The following is a 24,152-nucleotide window of genomic DNA, read 5'->3' on the forward strand; positions in this document are numbered from 1 at the left end:
TCCATGACGGCTACTATGACCGCCTCGGTGGAATGGAGGGGTCTGAAACCCGCTTGTTGGGGGTCTAAGAAAGATGATTTCTCTATAAAAGAGCTCAGACATCGGGTGACGTAGGTCTCCAGGATCTTTCCTAGATATGGCAGAAGGGAGATCGGTCTGTAATTACTGAGGGTTGTGGGGTCAGCATTGGGTTTCTTTAATATAGGTAGAACTGCAGCTTGCTTGAAAGAAGATGGGACCACCCCGATAGCAAGGGAGTTATTAAGTAACGCTAAAGGGGGGCCTGGGCAAGCAAGAAAGGCTTCTTTCAGGACCTGCGGGGGGCAGCAATCATTGGGGGATCCCGAACTGACCTTATAAAGGAGAGTGATGAACTCTTCTGGCGATATAGGAGGGAACTCTGTTAGGATAGTAGTATTTGTAGGGGGCAGAGGAGGAGAAGTGGGAGATGCCGGCGACGGAATATTATTTTTTATTGTAGTTATTTTTTCTGTAAAGAAAGAGTTGAGTGAGTCACAGAGGGTTTGGGTCGGCTGGGGCTGAGGGGTGACTCTATCTAGCAGGGAAAGCTCATTTACGATTGAAAAAATATCTTTAGTTTTATTGTTGGAGTTCAGAATTTTTTGTGAGAAATATGCCGTCTTGGCTGCCAAAATTGAGCGTTTATAAGATTTCAAAGACTCAATGTAGGCCAGTTTAAGCTGGGGATCATAATGGCGGCGCCAGCGGCGTTCACTTTGCCGCAGTGTGAGTTTCTCCGCTTTAAGTTGGTCAGAAAACCAACGTTGTGCGTCGTGGGGGCGCTTGGTTTTAATTTCCTTAAAAGGGGCAGCTTTGTCACTAGCCTGACGCAGCCATTCCTCAAGGTTGTTAGCCTGATTCTCTAATACGGTCGACGCCGAAGGTACAGTAGAGGCCAGTGAGTCGTAAAAGTCAGGAAGGTTGGCCCTTTTCCAATTACGAGCCATGATATTTGTAATGCGGAGGGGGGGACACGGAGTGTGCAGATGTAAGTGAAAAGAGATGAAATAGTGATCAGACCAAGGACAAGGGACAACTGAGGGAGGTGAAATATCAAGATTTGATGTCCAAACTTGGTCAAGAATATGTCCTCTCAGGTGGGTGGGGGAGTGAATGTGTTGAGTGAGATTCATACCCTTTAAAAGGTCTGTGAATTCTACCGACGATTGACTTTCATGAGCATCGGATGGCCAGTAATTGAAATCACCAATTACCATAATATTGGCGTGGTTAATAGCAAATTGAGCGATTGCATCACTGAAGAGTTGAGGAAAGAGAGGCATAGAGTCAGGGGGTCTATATACAAGGACACAAACAAAGGACGATTTAGGAGAGGTGAATTTTAGCGCCAGGTATTCAGTTTTAGGGATGGGGATGGCCGTGATCTCAGAAAAGACATGTTCGGAGCGGATAATAGCCGCCACTCCGCCACCCATCTTCCCAGCAGGCCGATTAGTATACAAAATATAGTATCCCGGGGGGACAGCAGCGAGGATATCAGGGGCTGAATCTTGAGTGATCCAGGTTTCTGCTAAGAGAAGGATGTCAATAGAACTTTGGATCAGTAATTGGAACACCTCTAGCTGGTGGCGAATAAGAGAGCGGGTGTTAAGGTAATAAATCAATAAGGAAGTAGAGACTAATGGAGCAGAAGGGGGAGGGGGTCATGGGCAGGAGGCAGTGCCGGAAAGTCTGATGGGACTAGAATACCGCACGACAAAGCCGCTTTGAGTGCATGAGCGGGAATAGCTCCTGGTACATTAAGGCTCAGGAGATCGGCGGAGGAGTAGGAATAAAAATGGGCATTACGACAGGGCCCTGGGCCTGGTCGGCCGCAGACGGGCGCAGACGGGCTTGACTTGTGCGCGACTTCGGCGCGAATTCGGCGCTCCCGCTGCGCTCGTCCGCTGCGCTTCCTCCATACTGCCATTAAATAGTAGGGGTGAGGGAGTGCTAGAGCGCTAACCTGCAAGGTTTCGAGCAGGGCGGAAGTGGTGCCACAAGGCAGGAAGTGCCGCTCCTCAACCTGACCCTCCGCACAAACGGCACCAAGCCGGGGCGGAACGGGGTCACGAGGGCAAAGAAATACAGGTAGGTGCAAAGTACAAATATTAGTTGTCTCTCTGGGTTGTCTTCTTTTTGTCCTTTTTCGGTTGTGTAATGCTCCTGGTTTGTGGTTGGTCTTTTCAGTCACATTTTTTACTACTTTCGGCACATACATTTTCATGTTTCTCTATAGATTAAAATGTTTCACTTTTGCCGTCATGTTCGGATCATGAGCCAAGTTCTTATACCATTCTACATAGACATACAAAGTCTGTTCTCGAGATTCATTATCGAAGTCCGATCATGTGATCATCGCCATATCCAATGGGCGCCCATCTAACTGGTTAACCAGGAAGTACCGGCTTATGTCGGACACCAGTACACGTCGAACTTCGCGTTCAAACGCTGTTTCATCCACGATCGAGTAAGTATGACAGGCAGGGTTCCCTTTAATGATCAGAACTCTGAATTTATTTTTTTAATCTGAGCGAACGGCATTGATTCTTTTTACAGACTCCCACACGATTTATTGGGATAAGTGTCTCGAGATTCAAGTAAGCTTGACTTACTGATATCACTGGGGTTATGCATGAGCCCAACACTTAAATGGTTCATTTTCTAGCGCCGATAGACACGGCGTCAGACTTTTTCACTATCGTTTTGCCCTACCCACATCTGGGTTCACGTTTGAATTACAGACTGGCCTCAGCCAGTCACGTAATGCGCCGTATCAAAGCTTTGCACTACCTACACCCTGGTTTATGTTTTAAGCACAGCTTGTTAAAAAAACAAGCATGTTGACAACATTATGGATATCCGTATGAAAATGTAATGCTTTTTTCATGGTGTTTATGTAGAATCAACTGAGTTATGTTATTTTGTACTTCAGAAATGCTCCCAGACGAAGGGCACAGCGTCCGAAATGCATTGGAGCTAATATTGAACTCGATATGCAATAATACAGTTTTTGTTTATGGAACTTTAAAGAAATTAAAAGAATTTCTACCGACAACTAAGAACTATCAAAATAAACATTATTCTCATGAATGAATTTTGGATATCTCCTTTTTCTTATTGAACATTAGTGGAATCCGATTTGGAACCATAAAAGTGTGCCCTACGGGATGCAACCAATCACCGAAGCCCAGTTAAAGTTCTCATACATTTGACGCCACAAGGACAGGAGACGTCTCCATAGGAGCACCTAAATCATTAAAACTGAGTATACCATTTACTGAAACGAGGCTGTGCACTCATGTATTCATATGACAGATTGTTTAATGTACCCTGGAAGACTTTCGTGAGCTTTGTTAAGATAAAGGCTGGAACATGCGAGAATGTAGAGGCTACGTGGGAACTGTTTCTACCCTGGAATGCTTGCTTCGAAGCTGGCCAGTTCAAGTAAGTTTCCTTGTGCGTGGAGAAAGACTTTCGAACTTTCTAGTGTGTGTTTTGAGTCTATAAAGCTGAGGTTTGTTGACAGCTGAGTTGGGAGCTCACTTACAGAGTAGACATATGGCTGTAAGACAAACGGAACTTGAGTCCCGGTCGACAGTCCAAGCCAGCTGTGAGTGGGCCCAGCCCAAGCGGAAATTGGCAAGCATGTCGAGTGAACGATTGAGTGAGGTGACTTGTTTCTGACTAGTGCCATTGTGATGCGTGGTACCAGTGGCTTTGGTCATTTGAGGTGTTTGAGTTTTGATTATTGCCATTGTGATGTATGGTCAGTGGCTTTGATGATTTGAGGTGTTTTCTTTGTGATTCAGTGTAGATATCTGTCTGATCTCTTGCGCTGCCTCCCATATTTTTTGCTTGAGTTTTATCTCGTATTATTTGCTGCTTGTTTATTCATTAGTATTATCCATGTATTTAACTTCTTCATTTATCAAGTGTGTGGTTAGTGCATGCATATAAATATATATCTCTATGTGTATTTGAATGTGATTCCTTTTGGCATCTTGGAAAGCCTTTCAGTTAGAGAGCATTGTGTAAATAAAACCCCAAGCCTTATTCTAAAAAGAGAGTCTTTGCATTTTGTAAAATAAAACCCTTTTCTAAAGGTGTTGTTGTGTTTTATGTCTCCTACTTTGCTGTGTGTTAGCCACCGTGTGGGAGATTCTGTATTATCTGAAGGGCAGAGCAAGACACCTGACCATGTATTTCTGACTCAGGGTTGATGGAGAGGTCTTAACAGGTAATTTCGACAACAGTGATTCGATTTCATTTTTTATGCACACATGTATTATTGCATACATCGACTTTCAATATTAACATCTGTATGCACAGTTCTGACACCTCCATTTTGTGAAGTTACAGTAATGGGAGTGTTATCATTCACAACTAAGACGTCAGTAATGCTTACTGTTTCACATAAGGTAGTGTGCAAAATGTTTTCTTGAGTGATGCCTGTGTAATGCAGAAGCAAAATAGGTCAGCAGGGGTTTCCTGCAGACAGTTTAGAAAAATTGTTGTTTCTGCTCTCAGTCAAGCCTTAGTAATAAGTGTTAGTGTGACAAAGTCAGACATCAGTCGGATACTATAAATGCTGCGTTTGTCTCAATATAATATATAGTATCAACATGGTTAATAGGCAAATTAGCACCTTTTCAAAGTGTTTTGGGGTCTTTAATGTAGATGTATCAGTCAGCAGATTCCTTGATAATCCTTACTATTTCAGCTCTGGTAATGCCACAGGCAGCACCCTCGCCATGCAGTGAGAAGGTGTGCCATAGACCACTGCAGGGGAAATATTCCTTCCTACGCAGCCAGAACTACGCACTACCATTACAATGCGGGTAATACAACAAACGTGTTGTTACCATGCGTTACATTACCACTCAAGTGGTAACAACGACTTGCATCAGGGGACGTGTTTTAAACCCAACACCTTCCCTACTGTTGCACAAACTGGAGTTGGAACATATACTATTCCAAAGCCCAGCGCTTCCCTGAAGCAATTCATTGTAACTACTTGTGTGGTAATAGAACGTGCGATAACAACACGCTTGTTGTATTGCCCATGTAGGATTAGCATGCATTGTAAAAGCATGCATGATTGTATCATACAACCCCACTGCAGCAATAAAGCCAATAAGATGCCATAATTGCAACTCTGTGATATGACAACAGTGCTTTTGCAAAGGGACAAAAGAAAAAAATACTTTGTAAGTGAACTATACCATATAAGCACAATAGATGCAAGGGTTTCTTTCCAGGTGGTGCATTTATTGGTCTCCTGGTATATCACAAATGTCCAAACATATTCAGAGACATCACCTCACCCAAGATTCATTGTGGCATGTTTCATCATTGAAATTTCCTCCACATTTGAGTAGGTAGACAGCACTTCAATGGACTCAACCATTTTTGGGAGTTCTATATAATTTTTTTCTGGCCGGTTGTAAGCAGGGATACTGGTGTTTTAAAATAAAATATTTCAAGGTTTACCCAAAAGGTTTTGTTTTTGTTCAGAGGATACAATGGGAATTGTTAAAAAAAAAAAATAGAAACAGGATGTTTCTTGAAAACAATGAGTGATAAATCCACTAAGACTCTGCTTACATATTTCACCTGTGCCCAACATTGGTGTTTATCAGCGATAGGGAAATTCATTAATTTTCATGTAAAACAGTAGAGGCAAGAGTCTCTCATATATGTCTCACTCCTTTGGCATGGGGGTGGATCAATTCCCTCTAATCACATATGTGATCAATTGCCACTGATAGTGGCTTGAGTACCAATGGAAAAAGTAACGATGACAGTGGGAAACACTGAGAGGTTCCCCAAGCAATTAGAAATGTGAATGATGAGAAGAGCCAGTAGTTTACATCTGCTGTTAGGTTACGATATAGCCACTTGACCTTAGTGATGAAATCATGGTACAACTTTCTGCAACATGGTGGGCAGTATTTTGGCTAGTATCTTAAGGTCAATGTTAATCTTCGTTATCGGTTGATAAATTCCACTCTTTGCAAATAGGTGAAATTATAGATTTGTTGGAGAGATGCTTTAGACAAGATGTAGATTCGTCTTCCTTAGAGACACTTTGTTGCATGGGGTCAAGGGTTCTTTACCAATCTTATCAAATTCTCTAGGAGATTTACTAAATATGGCCTGCTAGACTTGTTAGATTTGGGGTGATCTTCCCTCAAACCTTTTGCCTAATTACCTCCAATTTATGCTGGATTGTTGCTTCTGTTGGCCTTAGGAATATGTTCACTTTACCAATGCTGTAAGGACTGCTTTGCTGCCTGCAGACTACTTGAACCCTCAGAGGTCAGCCCTGCACTTGAGCTCTTTATCTACATCTGCAACCAGGACTATCACAAGTGACTTCAAGTGCTGGTTCGCTGGCCTCCTGTTCAGAGCCACAGGGACATATAAGGCTCCCACCATCTTGAACCCGCACCTGGACCCTTCCTGATTGAGTGCTGGTCCCCAAGAAGTGTCCTACCAGTCCTGTATCCTTGGTTGTGATGCTAATATGCCCAGATGTCCATTTTCCAAAACTTTGATATAATTTAGCAAACAAATGCTCTGAGAACAGGAGGAGACCGTGACCAACCTGCTTGTTTATCCGCCTGAGGTGCATCACCGGTCAGATTGACTTTGTGGATTCTCCCACTACCTTCTTCTCTGCAGCAGCAAATCTGTTTCAGTGGTCCTGGGGGTATCTGACCTTGCGGAACTGTCTTCGGCTACAGGCCTCTTCCCGCTGGAGATTTTTGACTTGCGTTTTGGCGAATAAGTCCAAGGTAAAAATCTTCACTGCGACTTCACTTCACGGCCATCCGACGATGGTGCTCCCTCATTCGACACTCCTGCAGCCTTGCCATGCCTTGTTGAACATCTACAGTCTCAGACATTATTCTTCAAATATTTTTCTAAGTTCGTAGGTAAGCGCTGATCTGGCCCAATCCACTTCTTGCATCCATACCGTGCTACATCATGGTCGGCCTTAATTTCTGTCTTTGACACAGTCTCGCATGACTAGATATCCGTGGTTGGAGCTTTGATCTTATAGGCACAAGATTTCTCTAAGAACTTTAAAAGTTCCTAACTCCTGTTCTACTGTTTGGATTTTGGTTGTTTTGGTGTCAAATAATAATGTATTCAAATGTACTCTGTCTAAATTGGCTTGGGAATGTTCTTGTGTTCGTTTTCACGTTAGCACTGTTTGGTGTGCTGCATAAATACTTCCCACATTGCATCTAAGTTAAGCCCAACTGCTTTTTGTGCAGATACCCAGGGTTAAGCACAGGTTAATTTAGTTATTTGTTGTGGTTCACACTGCAAGGGTTTGTGACTGTTGCTTGGCCAGGGCTCATACCCCAGTCAACCAACATCCCAATTTCTCACATGAACCTTGTGGGAGAGGCTAGATCGAGCTGTCATAGAAGTTCTTCTTCCACATATCTTGTGTGTCCAAGCTGTGGAGACACATAATATGAGTCTTAAGCATTGACGGCTCATTTGTTGCCAGTCTATGCGACTTATTCTGTATGGCTGCTATTGCAGTCTATAATTCTCTCTGGCATTAGTGAAAAGCAAACAGCTATACAGCCTTCTATCGTCATTCAAAATGGTGCTTCTTTAAAAACGAAGCCCCACTCTGCATGCATGGTGACGAAGGAATTAAGCAAACTTTCCTGATATCAACCAACACTGCAATTCGGGTATTGGGTGAGCATTATATTGCCGGGTGAGATCACAGTGTTGTTTTCCCTATGTTAGCATGAGCATGTTGCAGACTGTCCTCTGCTTTGCGCACATTACTATACAAAAGTATTTTGCTTTGGGCCACACTGTACTTTGCCTTTGATTTTGGATTCTGTTTTTTCCTGGGAATTACTCTGCACACCGTAGACAAGATCAAACCACAATGCCCATTATTATTTTGTTCTGGTCAGGCCTCAGCACCTAGACAAAACACTCAAATGCAGTTGTTGTTTGGGAACACGTACTGTATCCTATAGCTATGTACAGATTTAGTCAAAACACTTGGAGAAGCTTTTTTCCAGGGAAGAGAGCATGACAGCACTTGATATGTAGAACTTTCATCTGTGCATGCTAATGTACGGGGTCTTCAGAAAACACAGAGAGATCTTCTGTTATATAATCACTTTGCATCTGTAGAAGGGGAGGTGGGTCAGGCTACCCTGTCTTGTTTAATTACACCTTTTTGTTATGATTTATGGGCTACTTACTAAGCTGACCATATTTGTGTTAGGCATTTTCTTACCCATTGTGGCATGTATGCTGCATATTAGAGCACGATAGCAGAAATAAATATTTTAAACTTTACTCGTGTCTCTGTCAGATCTTATTGTGGACTAGTATGATGGGTGTGTCCTGCAACTGCGATTCCTGAGAGGGTCGAGAGAGTTGTGTTCTTGGGCGTCTCATCACTTGTTCCTCTGTGAGTGAGTAGGAGGGCAAATGAGACACTATAGCTAGTCAGTCCCAGGCTCATGGGTACTCAGGTGGTAGGATAACTCAGTCCCTGCCTACTAAGGTTCTGTGATCCCAAGCATAGTTCTGTGACTGTAGAATCCGTACACCAAGTTGTTTCTCCCTAATATTACTCACGATTCAAGTCAATCTGCCACCATGAGGCCCGTTCAAGAAAAGTGACTAGCAGCCAACTAAAATTGAGCCTATGGGACTGAAGCCTCATTCTGTCCCTATATGCTCTAATATGTGCCTGAATTGTTCATGTATCTTGGGGCTCTCCGTACTTTATCTCCTGAATGCAACGTAGGCAGGAACGAAAGTATGCTAGAGCTACATCAAGACTTACTTTCACCCTCCAGTGGTTATCCTCCAGGATATAACAATTAGAGGTGGGCAGAACACACAGAGTTTCACTCCGTGAAATTTCATGGAGTACGTGAAAAATGTGCAAGATTCCGCAGAGTACCACGAATTAGTGTAAATTTTCATTGCACTGGTTACACAATTATACATACAATGCTCTTCTGAAAATGTACAGATGTTGTATGACCTGGGACCAAGCATATAGTTAAAAACAGAACTGAGGAACGATTACTCAAAAGGCATTTCTTTTTGATTTTTAAAGTGCTGCTATAATTGAAATAATGAACAATTTTCTTACCAGGTGTTGTAAAGGGAGAGATGCTGATTGTACTGTCCGTCGGTCCATTCTTCCAATGGGCTCTTCCAGCCTCTGAATATTTTACAGACATAATTTTTGCCAGCTCCGTTGATAAGTGCATCTCAGAGGTAGAGAAATGGCGGACAAATGCACCTGGGGCTATTAACTGGAGTCATGCAGCAAAGATGGTTTGTGAAATTGAGGGCAACAGGTATGTATTGTGCACTTAAGTCTGTATCAACTACTGTTCTTAGTGCTTTCCTTTCCAGTGATCTTAGACTATAGTTCAGCAGGTTTACTAACATATGGTAGTTTTCAATATTTCTAATGATGAACACACATCTTTTGATCAGAATATCATTGAAGTAAAACCAGTTATTCACAAAAAAATTCCTGTTTTGCTTTTTTATATTTAGATCTTAAAGCGATTTTTCTGCCAAGTGATAGCCGTAACTACATCTGATGAACTAAGAATTAGGAGCATTCAATTCAGCAAGGCAAACATTGGATAAAATGATTGAGGCAACGTAGAAATAAATGGTCAAACAGAAAGCCAGGTCAAGATGTTTCTAAATAATCAGCCAACTGATGAGCTAATAAATCCAACGTAATTCTGCAAGATAACAAAAGGTAAACAAATATCTTGATTTTATTCCGCCAGTTTAAAAGCTTGAACGTGGCTTAAGACTGCCTTGTACATAAGAACCCCTTTCACGTTATGGCGAGCGTGAAAGTGTGTGCAGTGAGTCTTATGGTGGGCGGTCTACCACAACACCCATTGTATTTGACACTGCCCCCTATGTACAAGGGTGGCGTACATAGGAGGCAGCGCCAACATTAAGACCAATAAAACCCTGCTCTTAATTTGGCGAAATGAGGAGAAATGCATTATTTCTCCTAGCACATGGAAACAGCAAAATGCCATGGTTTGTTTATGGGCAGTAGGTGTCCCTTCCTGTACATAAACAAACCTTAACAAAAAATGCAATTTTGTCACTTTCATGTGTGCTGAATGTAACAGCACACATGAAAGTGACACAATGGCATTTTAGGAGTGTTCATGTGCAGGAAGTGACACCTTCCTACACATAAACAATCCTCCCCTGCAAGTTGCTAAACTTAGCGCCATTGCAGGGGAAAACGCAAGGCTACACCACATTCTTGGAAATATGGTGCAGCCTTGCGTTTCAGAAGTGGCGGAGCGTGGCGTTAAGCCATGGAGTCTAACGACATGCTCTGCCACTTCCTTGTACATATCCCCCACAATTTCTAAGTAAATTTCTAAATTCCTGACACATTTGGTGCAATTCTGGTCAGCTGTTTTTTCTGTATCACTTCTGAAAATTGCCTATGTGAATTAACATGCAAAATCAACTTTTTTGTGTCATTCTTTTTTTTTTATGGATAACTTCAAAATCCTTCAAAGAAAGAGCTAAGATAGATGAAGTTTTGTGTTTTTTGGGGGAATTTCTGTGAAGCCTAGTTAAACAGCTTCAAAGTTATTAGCAAAACTAAAAAAGTCCTCCTATAGAAACTCTGACTTAACTATAGTTGAATACAAAGTGGTGACTACCATATTTATTCACTGAAAAAACAAAAGTTAGAGGTACGCTGTAGTTAGATGAAAATGTCAGTTATAATGAGACAGTTTAAGTCAGAGAAACCACTCAAATTTGCCAGCAAATCATAACTTATTTAGGATGTGCTAGGTGCACGTTGTTATACTTTTTTGGTAGTGTTCCATGAGAAGTCCTTTTCTCCTAAGCAGTACTTCACAATTTTAGCATTCACTTTCTTTTCCATGCAGGGAAACAAAAATACTGCCAATCAAGAGACTCCTAGATGGCAGGTGATCTCTCTTGATGATGCTCCTCCAATTAATCCCTCAATTCTCCAGATTGCGTTTTCGGTCAAATTCCATTAAGAATTAAAAAAAAAAAGCTGGTAGGCCCAACACAGGATGTATTTACATTCAAATACTAATCCCAGATGAGGATGAAAAGGTTGATACTTTGTCAAATAGATTCAGGCGCTATACAAATAAATAAATAAATGGAGCAAGGCAGTACTTTCAGCTAATCATATATTTTTCATGTGTCTGTCATAGGTCTTATGGTACTCCTGCAGTACTCTCATGGTACTCCTGCACTATTCTTGCAGCACCTCAAAACCCCCAAATCAAGTCAATTTCACAAAAAGGGATCCTCAGTAATTGATCTAAAGAGAAAAGCTTTAGGCTCACACTGATATAGAAATAAGTTTTTCATCCCAAACCTTTTAAAAAATGTCCTCTTGGGACCCAGAGAAGAAGTAAAATCCAGACAGAAATCCTGCAGGATTCTCACATTGGTTCTAAGGGTCTCATGGGAGTGCTGTGAGACCCGTTGAAAGTAAAAAAAAATAATAATAATAATGAGCCCTAAGTTGAAAAATGACAGCACACTACTGAACAAGCACTTAAAAAAACAAAGGTTGAAGTGACGTTATAATTAGATATGTTAACTTTTTAATTTATGTAAAAAGAAACAGTGAAATTCATTTTAAAAAAAATCTACTGTTAAAGTTACTTTATAGTTAAGTTTATAAAAAACATTTTCATATACATTAGAAAACCCTAGAAACTCCGTGAAAACAACAGAGGTTATAGAGACGTTATAGTTTGCTGAAAATGTCAGTGTTTATGTAGCATATTTAACAGAAACAATACTGAAATTCACCAGTTAGATTTCAGCTAGCTCTATGCACTACTTATGATTGCACAAATTGCATTACCTATTACATGCTCAATGACATCATTGATGATATCACTGATGACATCACTGATAACAACACCCAATGAAACAGCTTGCTACATTCTTTTCACCATGAACGTATTTAGTGAGCCACTTCTTCAGTGAATTTTCTATGCCATTTGTCTTGTTAATGAGCCTACGTTATTGCAACATGTGTGACCTCCTAAACATTCATGGAGATCTGGCAGGCATGTACTCTCCTTAAAAGTGTTTGCACAGGGTGAAGGGGAGTGTAGTAGGACCTTAGGCACCTATTGGGCCTTGGGTGTATGGAAGGGAATAGGCTCTGTGTGAGGAGATGTCTGTAGGGGAAGGCTGTGCACAGTAGTGGTTTGGCCATGTAGTGCATCTTGGATGTCTAGAGAGACTGCCTTCTCCATGAAGAGCTCTACACAGGGTGAAGCTATACGCAATGGGGGTTTGCCACCAAATGTGACTTGTGAGTCTAGAGTGAGTGGGCTTTCTGTGAAGGGCTGTGTACAGGACAAAGGCTGTGCGTTGTTGGGGCTTAGCCACATAATGTGGCTTTCGTGTCTAGAAGGAGTGGAGTTTCCATTAAGAGCTCTGCACACAGTGAAGACTAAGAGCTTGATTTAAACTTCGGCAGATGGGTTACTCAGACACACTGGTGACAGATATCCTGTATGCCAAAATATAAATCCCATTATATCCTATGAGATTTATATTTCGACAGACGGAATATTCATCACCGTTTTGACAAAGTAACCTGTCTGCCGAGATCTAAATCAGACCCTTGGTAAGTAGGGGCTTGACCACCTAATTGTGTGAAGAAAGTGTACTCTCTATTAGGAGATGTGCACAGGGTGCAGGCTGTGCATAGTTTCGACTTAGGGATCTAATGGGGCTTGGTGATTTGGAGGGACTGGACTCTAAATGAAGAGCTAATTACAGTGCCAAGGCTGTATGTGGAAGGGGCATAGCCACCAAAGGGACCCTTTGTGTCTGAAGACATTGGCCTGTCCATGATGCGTTGTGCACTGAGTAAAGGCTGTGTGTAGTAGAGATGTGCTACTTAATAGGGCTTGTGTGTAGAGGGAGTGGCCTACAGTATATATTTTGTTGTTATAAGCACATAACTTCATGTAATTTATTGTTTGCATGTTTTTTACTATTGATATTTATTTTTAAATTGTTCAAATACTGGTGTGGTTTGTAGAATTTATTTAAACAACAGAGATTGATTATTGCTTTCATTCCATTAACTGGAAGGAGGTTGAAAGCACAAAAAATTGCAAAAGTAGGCTATGTCCCAGAAAATATTAGTTTTCTGACAAAAGTCCGTCATTTCCTAAAAGCTGAGAAATGGTGATTTCAGCCCCACAAACCCTTTTTTGATACCATTTGTAGGGAAAAACCCAGACGCTTTCATTTGCACTTTTTCCCCATTCCCCCCCCCCCAAACAAAACTTTTGCTGTGTTTTGGCTAATTTCTGGGTCCCCTCCAGGGGAAACCACAAACCCTGGATACCTTTAGAATCCCCAGGATGTTGGAAGAAAAGGACGCAAATATGGCGTGGATACCTAATGTGGTCAAAAAGGTACAGGGGCCTAAGCGCAAACTCCCCCAAATAGCTAAAAAAAGCTTAGCACGGGGGGGGGGGGAAATGCCTAGCAGCAAAAGTGTTAATGGAGGGGATTAGCTGATCCCCTAACACAATCATGGAATGACCGAGTAGCAAAATGTGCTTATATGGAAGGGGCAACCTTTACTCTAATTGTCTGGTTGATGTCACTCAGTCCCATTGCTCACTTTTACCCAGCTATAATTCTATATATTATGGCATGGGGATATTGCCTGTTGCAATTGATGAGTATGCATTGACCCAATAAATATTCTGATCATGAGATGACCATAGAGAGGAACTGTCTGAGGCTCCTGGAAATCGGGTGGCCATCTTTGCCTCTGAAAATTTGGAACCTTAATAAAGTACTTCAAACCTCAAAACGCGCATCAAAGAGCAAAAACACTCCTTGCTGCTATTCATTTCTTTACAAATACAAAGAAGCATTTTTAAGAAGTCATTAACATCAAGTAACTCCACTGGACCGACCACCGCTGAATCCACTTCATCTTTCGAAAACCGGTCACCCCCCACCGCAACCAACAGATGCCCCGTCGCCACTGGAGCAAAGTCACCGACGATCAGCTAAACGCCACCCTCACCCACTTCCCGCCAGCAGAACCGACCGACCCAGACGCCGCAGCCCACAACCTCAGACACTGGATCGAAGACTGCGCCAACGCCCAGACCCCCATCAAGAACCCCTCCACCAGCCACACCAGGAAGAAAGCGAGATGGTTCTCCCAAGACCTGCAAACATCCAAGAAAACCTGCCGGAAGCTAGAGAAGATCTGGATCCGCGAACGAACCCTGGAAAGCCGCACTACGCAGAAGGACGCCATCTGCAACCACCACCACCTCATCAGAGCCGCCAAGAGAGCCTCCTACAAAGACCGGCTAGACCACAATGCACACAACAGCAAAGAGCTCTTCAACATCGTGAAAGAACTCTCCAACCCCACCTCCAGCGCAATCGACATCGCCCCTCACTGTGCGACTCGCTCGCCACCTTTTTCCACCGCAAGATCGCAAACATGCATAACAGCTTCACCACCATGCCCGCCCCAGCCATCACCGAGACCTACACGACCGCCACCCACACCAACCGCCTGACTGCCTGGGCTAACAACGACATCAGCGACACCATCAACATCATGAACTCCGTGCACTCCGGCTCCCCGACAGACCCCTGCCCACATCACGTCTTCAACAGGGCCAGCACCACCATCGCACCCCACCTCCGGAAGGCCATCAACTGCTCCCTCGAAACGGCGACCTTCCCGGTGGACTGGAAGCACGCAGAAATCAACACGCTCCTGAAAAAACCCACGGCTGACCCCAAGGACCTCAAGAACTTCCGTCCCATTTCCCTCCACCCTTTTCCGGCGAAAGTCATCGAGAAGGCCGTCAACATACAACTGACCAGGTTCCTCGAGGAAAACAACATCCTAGACGCATTCCAGTCCGGATTTCGCCACCACCACAGCACCGAGACAGCCCTCCTAGCCGCCACAGACGACATCAGAACCCTGCTAGACGATGGGGAAACCGCGGCCCTCATCCTCCTTGACCTGTCGGCCGCCTTCGACACAGTCTGCCACCACACCCTACGCACACGCCTCCACGACGCAGGAGTGCAAGGAAAGGCCCTGGACTGGACCACCTCCTTCCTATCCGACAGAACACAGAGCGTCCGCCTCCCTCCCTTCCGCTCCAAAGCCACCTAGATCATCTGCGGAGTACCCCAGGGCTCCTCCTTCAGCCCCACGCTGTTCAACGTTTACATGGCCCCGCTCGTCCGCATCGCCCGACTGCACAACCTCAACATCATCTCCTACGCAGACGACACCCAGCTGATCCTCTCCCTCACCAAAGACCCCCACACGGCCAAAACCAACATCCACGAGGGAATGACGGCCGTCGCAGACTGGATGAGAAACAGCAGACTGAAGCTGAACTCAGACAAGACAGAGGTCCTCATCCTCGGACCCACCCCCTCGGCCTGGGATGACTCCTGGTGGCCAACCTCGCTAGGAACAGCACCCACCGACCATGCACGCAACCTAGGGGTCATCCTCGACTCCACCCTCTCATGACAAAGCAGGTCAACGCCGTCTCGTCCTCCTTCTTCAACACCCTTCGCATGCTACGCAGGATCTACAAGTGGATCCCCACCGAAACCAGAAGGACGGTCAACCAGGCCCTGGTCAGCAGCAGACTGGACTACGGAAACGCCCTCTATGCAGGAGTCTCGGCAAAACTCCTCAAATGGCTCCAACACATCCAGAACGCATCCGCATGGCTGATCCTCGACATCCCGCGATGCATCCACATCACCCCGCACCTAAAAACACCTGCACCGGCTCTCTGTCACCAAGAGAGTAACCTTCAAGCTCCTCATCCATGCACACAAAGCACTCCACAACACCGGACTGGCATACCTCTACAGCCGACTCAACTTCTACACCCCCACTCGCCAGCTACGATCCGCCGACCTTGCCCTTGCCTCTGTCCCCCGCATCAACAGAGCCACCACCGGCGGCAGATCCTTCTCCCACCTCGCTGCCAAGACATGGAACACCCTCCCCCTACGCTTACGGCAGACGCAGGACCTACTGACCTTCAGAAGACGCCTCAGGACCTGGCTGTTCGAGCAGTAGGGATACCCCCCCCAGCGCCTTGAAATCCCACGGGTATATAGCTCGCTTTATAAATGCTATGATTGATTGATTGATTGAACTTCAATTGAACGCTGTGCATCTGCCTCCTTTTCCTAGCAGAACATTGGCTTTCGCTTCTCGGTGCCGAAGTGTTGTGCTTGCGCACTGCAGCCGATCACACTGATCAATCAATCAAAGAGTTCTTGAAAAGCGCAACTTGTCACCCCGGGGGTCTCCAGGTGCTAGGTCCTAACACCCTTAGTCAAAGAGTTATGATGAGCCAGTGGATCCACAGATTTGCTGCTATCGGTTAAGGTTTTATTTTGTAGAACAGTGCAGAGGTGTCCTAGCTGTAGATCCCAGGCTGCATGAATACCGAGGCACGCGCGGGAGAGTTTTAGAAGCAGTTTTTAATCTCCAATGCAGATCTTTCTTGCGTAGATGTCTGTATCACAGCTTTCACATACACCCCTATTTATAAAGAATTTCCAAACGCCACATTAAGCTTTTATAAATGATTGTTATTGTTAACTAGCACCAGCATAGATAATAATGATACGAAAATTATGTTCACAGTGTCTACGACACATAGTATATATGGAATAAATTACCCTCAGGCGTACACATAAGGATATTTATTGCAAGTCAATCAGAAGCTCCATGATCGGGGAACGAGGCTGAAGGTGATGTTACTTTAAAAGTCATGGAACTCGGAGATGACTTGCAATATCTCTATAATGTACAGCAAGGGGGGGCTTTATTACTCATAATAAGAGTATCACGCCATTCTCCTTCCACAAATCTCTTAAATTCTTGTTGCATTGCTATCTCTCATGAAAGAGATAGGATGTTTGCAGACATGAAGAATAAAAGTAGAATATGTGTAAAAAATTGAGCACACCAAAAAACAGTTAGGTATTTGTTGTGAAAATATATTAGAATTAGATGAATACAAGTGAAAAAAAAAAAATGATATTGCTGGGAATGTGTGGAAATATGCAGAAAGATTCTATCTTTCATATAATTATATAAATCATGCATTAATAAAGTTGGCACAAATATGTTCTTTTTTCTGATCACTGTTCATGTAGAAACACTTGGCGGAAGAGGGAACAGCCAGGCTTTGTTTTCACGGTTAAAAATGCAGCTTTAATTGCACTCCAAGTCCTGCCTTTCCCTGTCATTCATTAGTTGCCTGTAATAAAGAAATGAAAGCTGGGCTTTCATACAGGGGCTGCAGGCTCGCATGCGTCATACATGAAATAAGATAGACTTTTTAGTCTAGCACAGTGTGTGCCAATCTGGGTTTACGCTCTTTTTGTAGTTGGGAGAACCCAAACTAAACGAAACAATAATAAAGTTGATAATTCTTCGCAGTGTTTCATTTGCGTCGGTGGTTGGCATACATCAGCCCTGGCATACATCAACGCTGGCTTTCAGAGACCCTGGCATACAGCAGCCCAGGCATTTAGCAGCGCTGCCCTCCCAAGAAAGGACCTTAATCCCCTGCACTTAGATTTTCTACAAATTAAACACTGCTCATGCATATAAGTGTAGCTACCGAATACACAGTAGCAGTTTGTTACATTAGTATCCACTTGTCCTTTGATGGACATTAGTGTGTAAAGATGTCTTTAGTTACACCTGTATCCAAACAACTCTCCAGTGCTTAACATAGGTACAATATAACAGAGAAACCCTGTTTCTGCGAGTTCTGGTCCACGATATCCACAGACATCGAGTTTCACATTAAATAATGTATTGCTAAGTGCTAGAAACAGGATTTCTGGTTGGCTAAGGCTTGCTCCAAAGCCAGGCAGAAACCACCACTCTAGTCAGGGCAAGGGAGCACCGGAGCACCGACGCTGATGACGGAACCGTTCCGTCATGAGCATGGAAGGGGTTAATAGATGGCATAACATAGGTAGCTGCTTATTCAGTATACCCACAGAATGACCATGCAAGGTTCTACAGCATATTCTAAAGCAGAACAAAACAAGTGGAACTACCCCTCCCTTAAACCATACAAAAGAGGATGAATGAACTAGTCAAATAACAAAAACAGGGGAGGAATAGGAAACATGCATGGGCAAAAAAGTGAAATGACAGAGCAAAATTTACATAAACTTATAAACTTATTTATATAATTTTTTTGAGTGAGAAACAGAATTCATTGACAGTGATATTTTAAGAGAAAGATGGTAACAAAAATATTGATTTTGAATATTTGATATAGCGCAGACACAGCTCGAAGTATCAGCTGAGGGCTTTGCAAAGATAATTTTTATTTTGTGAGAAACATACATAGCAGGAAATTCCATGCATAGAACAGGTTATGTTCGGGGTTTAGCTGACACCAGATTAAAGAGATCCAGATTTTGTGATGGGGAGTAGGTGGGCCCTTATAATTAGAAGTACACCCTGATCAATTCTTTTCCCATTTTAACATTGGCAAATTTCAGCTATTTATAATTTAAGTTACAGGAAGAAAAGTGTAGTACCTTAGAATCACTCAACCATTCGTCCAACTTCGAATTGAGAATCCAGGAAGATGCTGACTGCACCCTCGTAGATTTGTTTATATATTAGAGTTAGATTTGACCAATATGTGCTAAAATGCAGCATTTTCCATATTAAAAAGAATGTTTAAGGGTGAATCTTTTTATAAGAAAAAAACAAGAAAATATAACACTACTTCACATTACCTGGGAAGTGACTGAAGTATTATTTTATTCTTTGCACGATTTGAAGAAAATCACTTATTTTCGAAAGTTGCTTGCCACCTACAGGAATCTACTTACGAGCTAGTAATTTGTCCCACGAACATCGGATGATGTTTACATTCATATGTAAATAATTCATACTGATATTGCTGCATAGGATGGACACGCCCATGTTTCTTTTTTTAAGTTGTGAAATGAAAAATGCACTCTGTTTTCACAATATTTGTACTTCTACAAGTAAGTTTGTTCCTTGCATAATTGTGTTTCATATCAAAATCAAATCTTTAATTTTTAGCTACTAAAAGCCATTGTAAATAGCATACCTCGATAAAAAAGGGAAGGACAGGCAGGGATTCAAAGTGCATATTACAGCCCCACTGTAATAGAAATCTATAAAAATTTATACTATAAACATTAAAACCAATAAAAGCTCTCAGGATGGTCGGCAAGGAACTTGTTATACTAGTTCTAACGATAGCCTAGTCTGTCTATGCTCCTGAAGGGGTGCTGTTGTCTTAAATTGAGAGAGCTGCTGTTTTTAAATTTTCATACATTTGGCTTATCTCCCCAATGCCACTGAGGACCGGCTAGTAAAGCAAATAATGGATGCCTGTGCGCATTGCGTGCACCCTCGGTCAAAAAGACTGGTTTGAGCAAAAGTCTCCTTTGGTATTTCATATCTTTTCAGCTAATTCTTTTCATATCTCTTTTTGAAACGTGTGCATCTTATCGCTAACTAGTTCATGTTTGACTCGGGCTGTATAAGTTCATTATTAAACGTTCTGGTTTTATTGAGAACAAAATATTTTATGATTTTATACACTTCTAATTTGTCCGCCACACAACATCAAGTAGGTGCTTACCATTCCAAATTAAAGTGATGCACAGGTGATGTCTAACATCAAAAACAGGCTTTGACAACTACAACCACTTTCCACAAGTAACCAGATGTTCCATACCTGATCTTTCTTCATCTTTCTCAACCATCTTACCTGCCTCACTTACAGGACAAGTTTGATATATACATTTGGAAAAGGGAAAAACTATTTAATTTCCAAGATCCACCTTTCAACGTTTCACAAAACTGAACACATTAAAACCATGAAGCTGCCTGGCCATTGGTTATAAAAGAGCCATGACGGCATGTGCTGAGTGCATCCCAAGAGAAGACACCAAAGAGTCATGACAATACCAGTGTCCTTATAAAAGATGCTAGACATGTATCTCGCACATCTGACTGTACACATGAAGGAAGTGCAGAACCTTCTGAGCTGGCCTACATTGGGAGGATACTGAGCCATGGGTCCCCAGTGCCTTTAAGCAAAAGACACACAATTGACGGACAGAATGCAGGACAAATCAAAACATTCACCCCCAGTCAAGAGATCTGTGTTAAATCCATCATTTTTTTGCACACCATGTCACCCCAGTTTAGACCTGGCCATAAGCAAATTAGCCTTGACCCTGTGCCTCATGGGAACAGCGCCTTTATCATTGACAATACAATGTGTGGCAACTAACTCTTACTTCTCTAATTCATGGTCAGTCCACAGCTTTGCCTTCTCTGGAGCTGCCAGTAAACAACACTAACAGTCTCAAAGGGATGACTTTCTATTGCCACTTCGTGGTCCACAGACAGATGACCCCGTTTGCCCAGAGTGTGCGCAGCTGAAGCCTGTTTTTGTTCAACAAAGAGAGGCTCAGAAGAAAAATATTTAAAAAACGAAGCACCCGAAAACAGAGAACATTGACTCCTTGAAACATAAGGGCTCATACTTTCCCTCAGCATAAAAGAGGGGCCGCTGTGAAAACCCTAGCGACTGAGCTCAAAAGCAAGTCATTATTGTGCTTCTCATCAAACGAAAATACAATAAACATGCATTTTCTGCCACAAACAGGTTTCAAAAACCAAACATGTTTAAAAGGAAGTCATTGCCAAATAAAACGATGCGTGTTGTTTTTAAGCGCTGCACAATAAACTCCTCAGTTGGTATCAGACCCTGACCCTGACGATCAATCAATGGCGTCGCGAATGAACGCCACGCCGTACAAGCAAAGTTATTAACGTACATTTTCACGAAAACGTCATCATGCACAGTTGTGTCCGTAGTCACTATATTAAAAAAGGGTGGTTAAGCTGAGCAGATCTCGCTTGTTACCACACATCTAGCTCCAGAATCACACACACACACACACGCGAGAGAGGTGCAGCGCCACTCACCTTTGGGACGTTTTTCTGCCGAGCACAGCACGGCCAGGGAAAGGATTTGGAGGACTGGAATGCAAAGTCTCTCATGGTGAACCCCACGAAAAGAGTGTCCTAGCACCAGGGGGCCACACTCCGTCTCTGTTTCATTTTGAAAGCATGGCTTGGCATGGCAACCCGTTTCTCGCAGCTCCCGACCCCGGCTGCTGCAGGCCCTGCCGGGGGCGAAGTATATTCAGGAATTCTCCGCCTTGGCCGCAGTGACAGACAAGAGCAGCTGTCCGCATGCACTAATGTCAATATGAAAACACAGGGCTTATAGAAGAAGGGAAAGAAAATCTCAGCAGGATATTTTGTGGAGGAGACGAGGAGGACGGCTTGGGGCACAAGGTGGCTTAAACGAGACGCCGACCCCGGCCACGACAGAGCTCTTCCTTGACAGGATGTCCCACCCCCACCACGCGCGGCATCCAATGATGGATGCTGCGCGGTGGACCAGCCAATCCTGGCGCTGCATGCAGCGCCAGGATTGGCTAGGGGGGCACATTTGCTGCTCGCCCCGTCACCCTTTGTAAACCCGGGCTGTGGCAGGCGAACAAGTACCCCTGGGTCCCGCTGGGGAACTTACAGTGCGCATGCTTGAGATAGTTGCCAACTATCCCAAGCATGCGCACTGTAAGTTCCCCGGCGGGACTGCGCACTACGGTCTGCTGCAGCCTGTCACTCAAGCTGCAGCAAGCCACCCCCCCTGGCCCCAGCGCAATTCCCGGCGGCTGAATCTGATTATTGTATGGTGTTGCAATGTAATTTTATTTACATAGGATTGCGGCCAGCGGCCGCGATGCGGGTCCATGTGGCTGGTGAGGCTACGCCCCTACGCCCCAATGGACGCACCGCGGCTGCTTGATTGTAGGTCTTCTTCCCCTCAGCCGACTAGGCGCTGAAGAGGAAGCACAGCGGCCATATTGGAGGTAGGCTGGGGGTGGAGGTCTAGTTGTTTACCTCCCCCACCCTCCAGAGCATAAAAGACGCAATCTGCTTTTCGCGCGCAGATTGTCCCGTGATACTAGTCTCTGAGGCGGAAAGCCGGAGACGTAGGAACCCGATATTTTAAAATATTGCTTGCCACTTTGCACATTGTTTTAATCTTTTAGCATTGCCTGCCTACAATTTGACGCTTACTTGATTGTAGGTCTTCTTCCCCTCAGCCGACTAGGCGCTAAAGAGGAAGCACAGCGGCCATATTGGAGGTAGGCTGGGGGTGGAGGTCTAGTTGGTTACCTCCCCCACCCTCCAGAGCATAAAATGGCCCACCCACATGGCCGCGCAGCGGACGCGCGCAGCGGGCGTCCCGACGGTGCGCCAAAGGCGTGTCAAAGGGGAGCCCATCTGCGCCCGTCCGCGACCAGATCGCGGCCGGGGCCGGTCACACTGCTCGCTGCACTACCCAGACCATACTTACTTATTCCAGTTGGGAAATTCTTGCCCTTCTCCCTATGGGCTGCTCTCACACCCGAGCTGATCCCGCCAATCCCCGAGGATCACACATAACCTGTAGGCACTGTGGGTTCTCTTCTATGAATCTACGGGAGCCCAATAAGTCCCTTGCCTTGCCTCTTTCACGTGGCCCTACCCTGACAATACCTATTAGGGCCGACTTGATAAATTGCAGGTCCATGGTTAAACATTCCCTTGACATACAGCAATCCCTTTTAGATAATGATTGGGACTTTTAGTTTTTAACCGAAACTTGGCTAAACGAGGAATGTAACCCAGCGATCACTCTGGCGGTTCCGGATGGCTTCAGTATTATTTGCGCTAATCGCCATAGCGGGAGAAGGGGTGGTGGAGTGGCAATTATACATAAAAATAAATGGACCATCACCTCCCCCATTTTGACCCAATTGACTGTATTGAGGGGCTTCACTTCTGTATCAACCTTTCAGCGTCCGTCTCTTTTGCGGGCCTGCTGTTGTACCGCCCGCCTAATTCCAGTCCCATTCATCTTCAGGCACTGTTAGAATACATCACTTTAGCCTGTACCCGCTATGCCAATTACACCGTCCTTGGCGACTGTAATATGCATGTAGAAGACCCGTCCTGCTCTATGAGCTCCAATCTTTTATCTACCCTTTCCGCCTGCGACATGTCCCAGTTAGTGACACATCCTACCCATAGAGCCGGACACACACTGGACCTAATCTGTTCCAATCTCACAGGTATAAGAATTGAAGACCCTATTCCAGTCATATGGTCAGACCATTTTTTAATTCCATTCTCCACCCTTATGACTCATAGGGACAGACCCTCTTCCACCCCTAGGGAATTTGGCAGAAATTGGAGCAAAATTACATCATCTGCTTATGAAGTCCATCTTAAAGATGACCGCCCTCCCCCGGCCGAGGATGTTGATTCACGTATTTTTAACTTTAACGAATGGGTCTGTAAGGCCATCAACTCCTTGGCACCCCTCAGGCCGATTAAGACATTCAGATCCTCCCCAGCTGCCCCTTGGTTCTCGGACGAATTACGCCAATTAAAGTCCGCTGGTAAGGTGCTGGAGAGGCATTGGAGATTGGATTACTCCAGTGACAATAAATCTAATTATCATAAAGCCCTCATGGAATATCGGAAACAGATCATAAAGCACAAAAGAATCTTCTTAGTCGAGAAGATTGATAGAGCTAGTAATGCCCCTAGAGAAATTTTCTCGATAGTAAGATCATTTACTGATACTCAAGCTCTGATCCGTAAGCAACCTGCTTCTCAGGAACTCTGTACTCTTCTTTCAGAGTTCTTTGAGAATAAGATTGCTCGGATCCATGCATCTTTTCCGACTAGAAATGAGGCTGACCTCCCCGTGACACAGGCAGCGCCCCACTCTGTGGGCCCTGCTCTCACAGAATTTGCTGAAATCTCAATTGAGTCCTCCCTTCAAGAGCTACTCAGATGCAGGTCAGGCTCCCCAGGGTATCCGTGGCCTGCTAAACACTATAAAGCACTAGCC

General features: G+C 44.1%; 1 protein-coding gene across 1 annotated transcript in view; it reads left to right on the forward strand.

Moving 5' to 3' along the window:
• Positions 1 to 24,152, forward strand: part of LOC144769883 (indolethylamine N-methyltransferase-like) — a 99,226-nt gene that overhangs the window by 41,993 nt on the left and 33,081 nt on the right. The window contains exon 2 of the mRNA XM_078654082.1: positions 9,185 to 9,392. Within this exon, the coding sequence (XP_078510208.1) occupies positions 9,185 to 9,392 (208 nt within the window). The remainder of the gene's footprint in view (positions 1 to 9,184; positions 9,393 to 24,152) is intronic.

This window comes from Lissotriton helveticus, chromosome 1_1, assembly GCF_964261635.1.
Source record: "Lissotriton helveticus chromosome 1_1, aLisHel1.1, whole genome shotgun sequence".
NCBI lineage: Eukaryota > Metazoa > Chordata > Amphibia > Caudata > Salamandridae > Lissotriton > Lissotriton helveticus.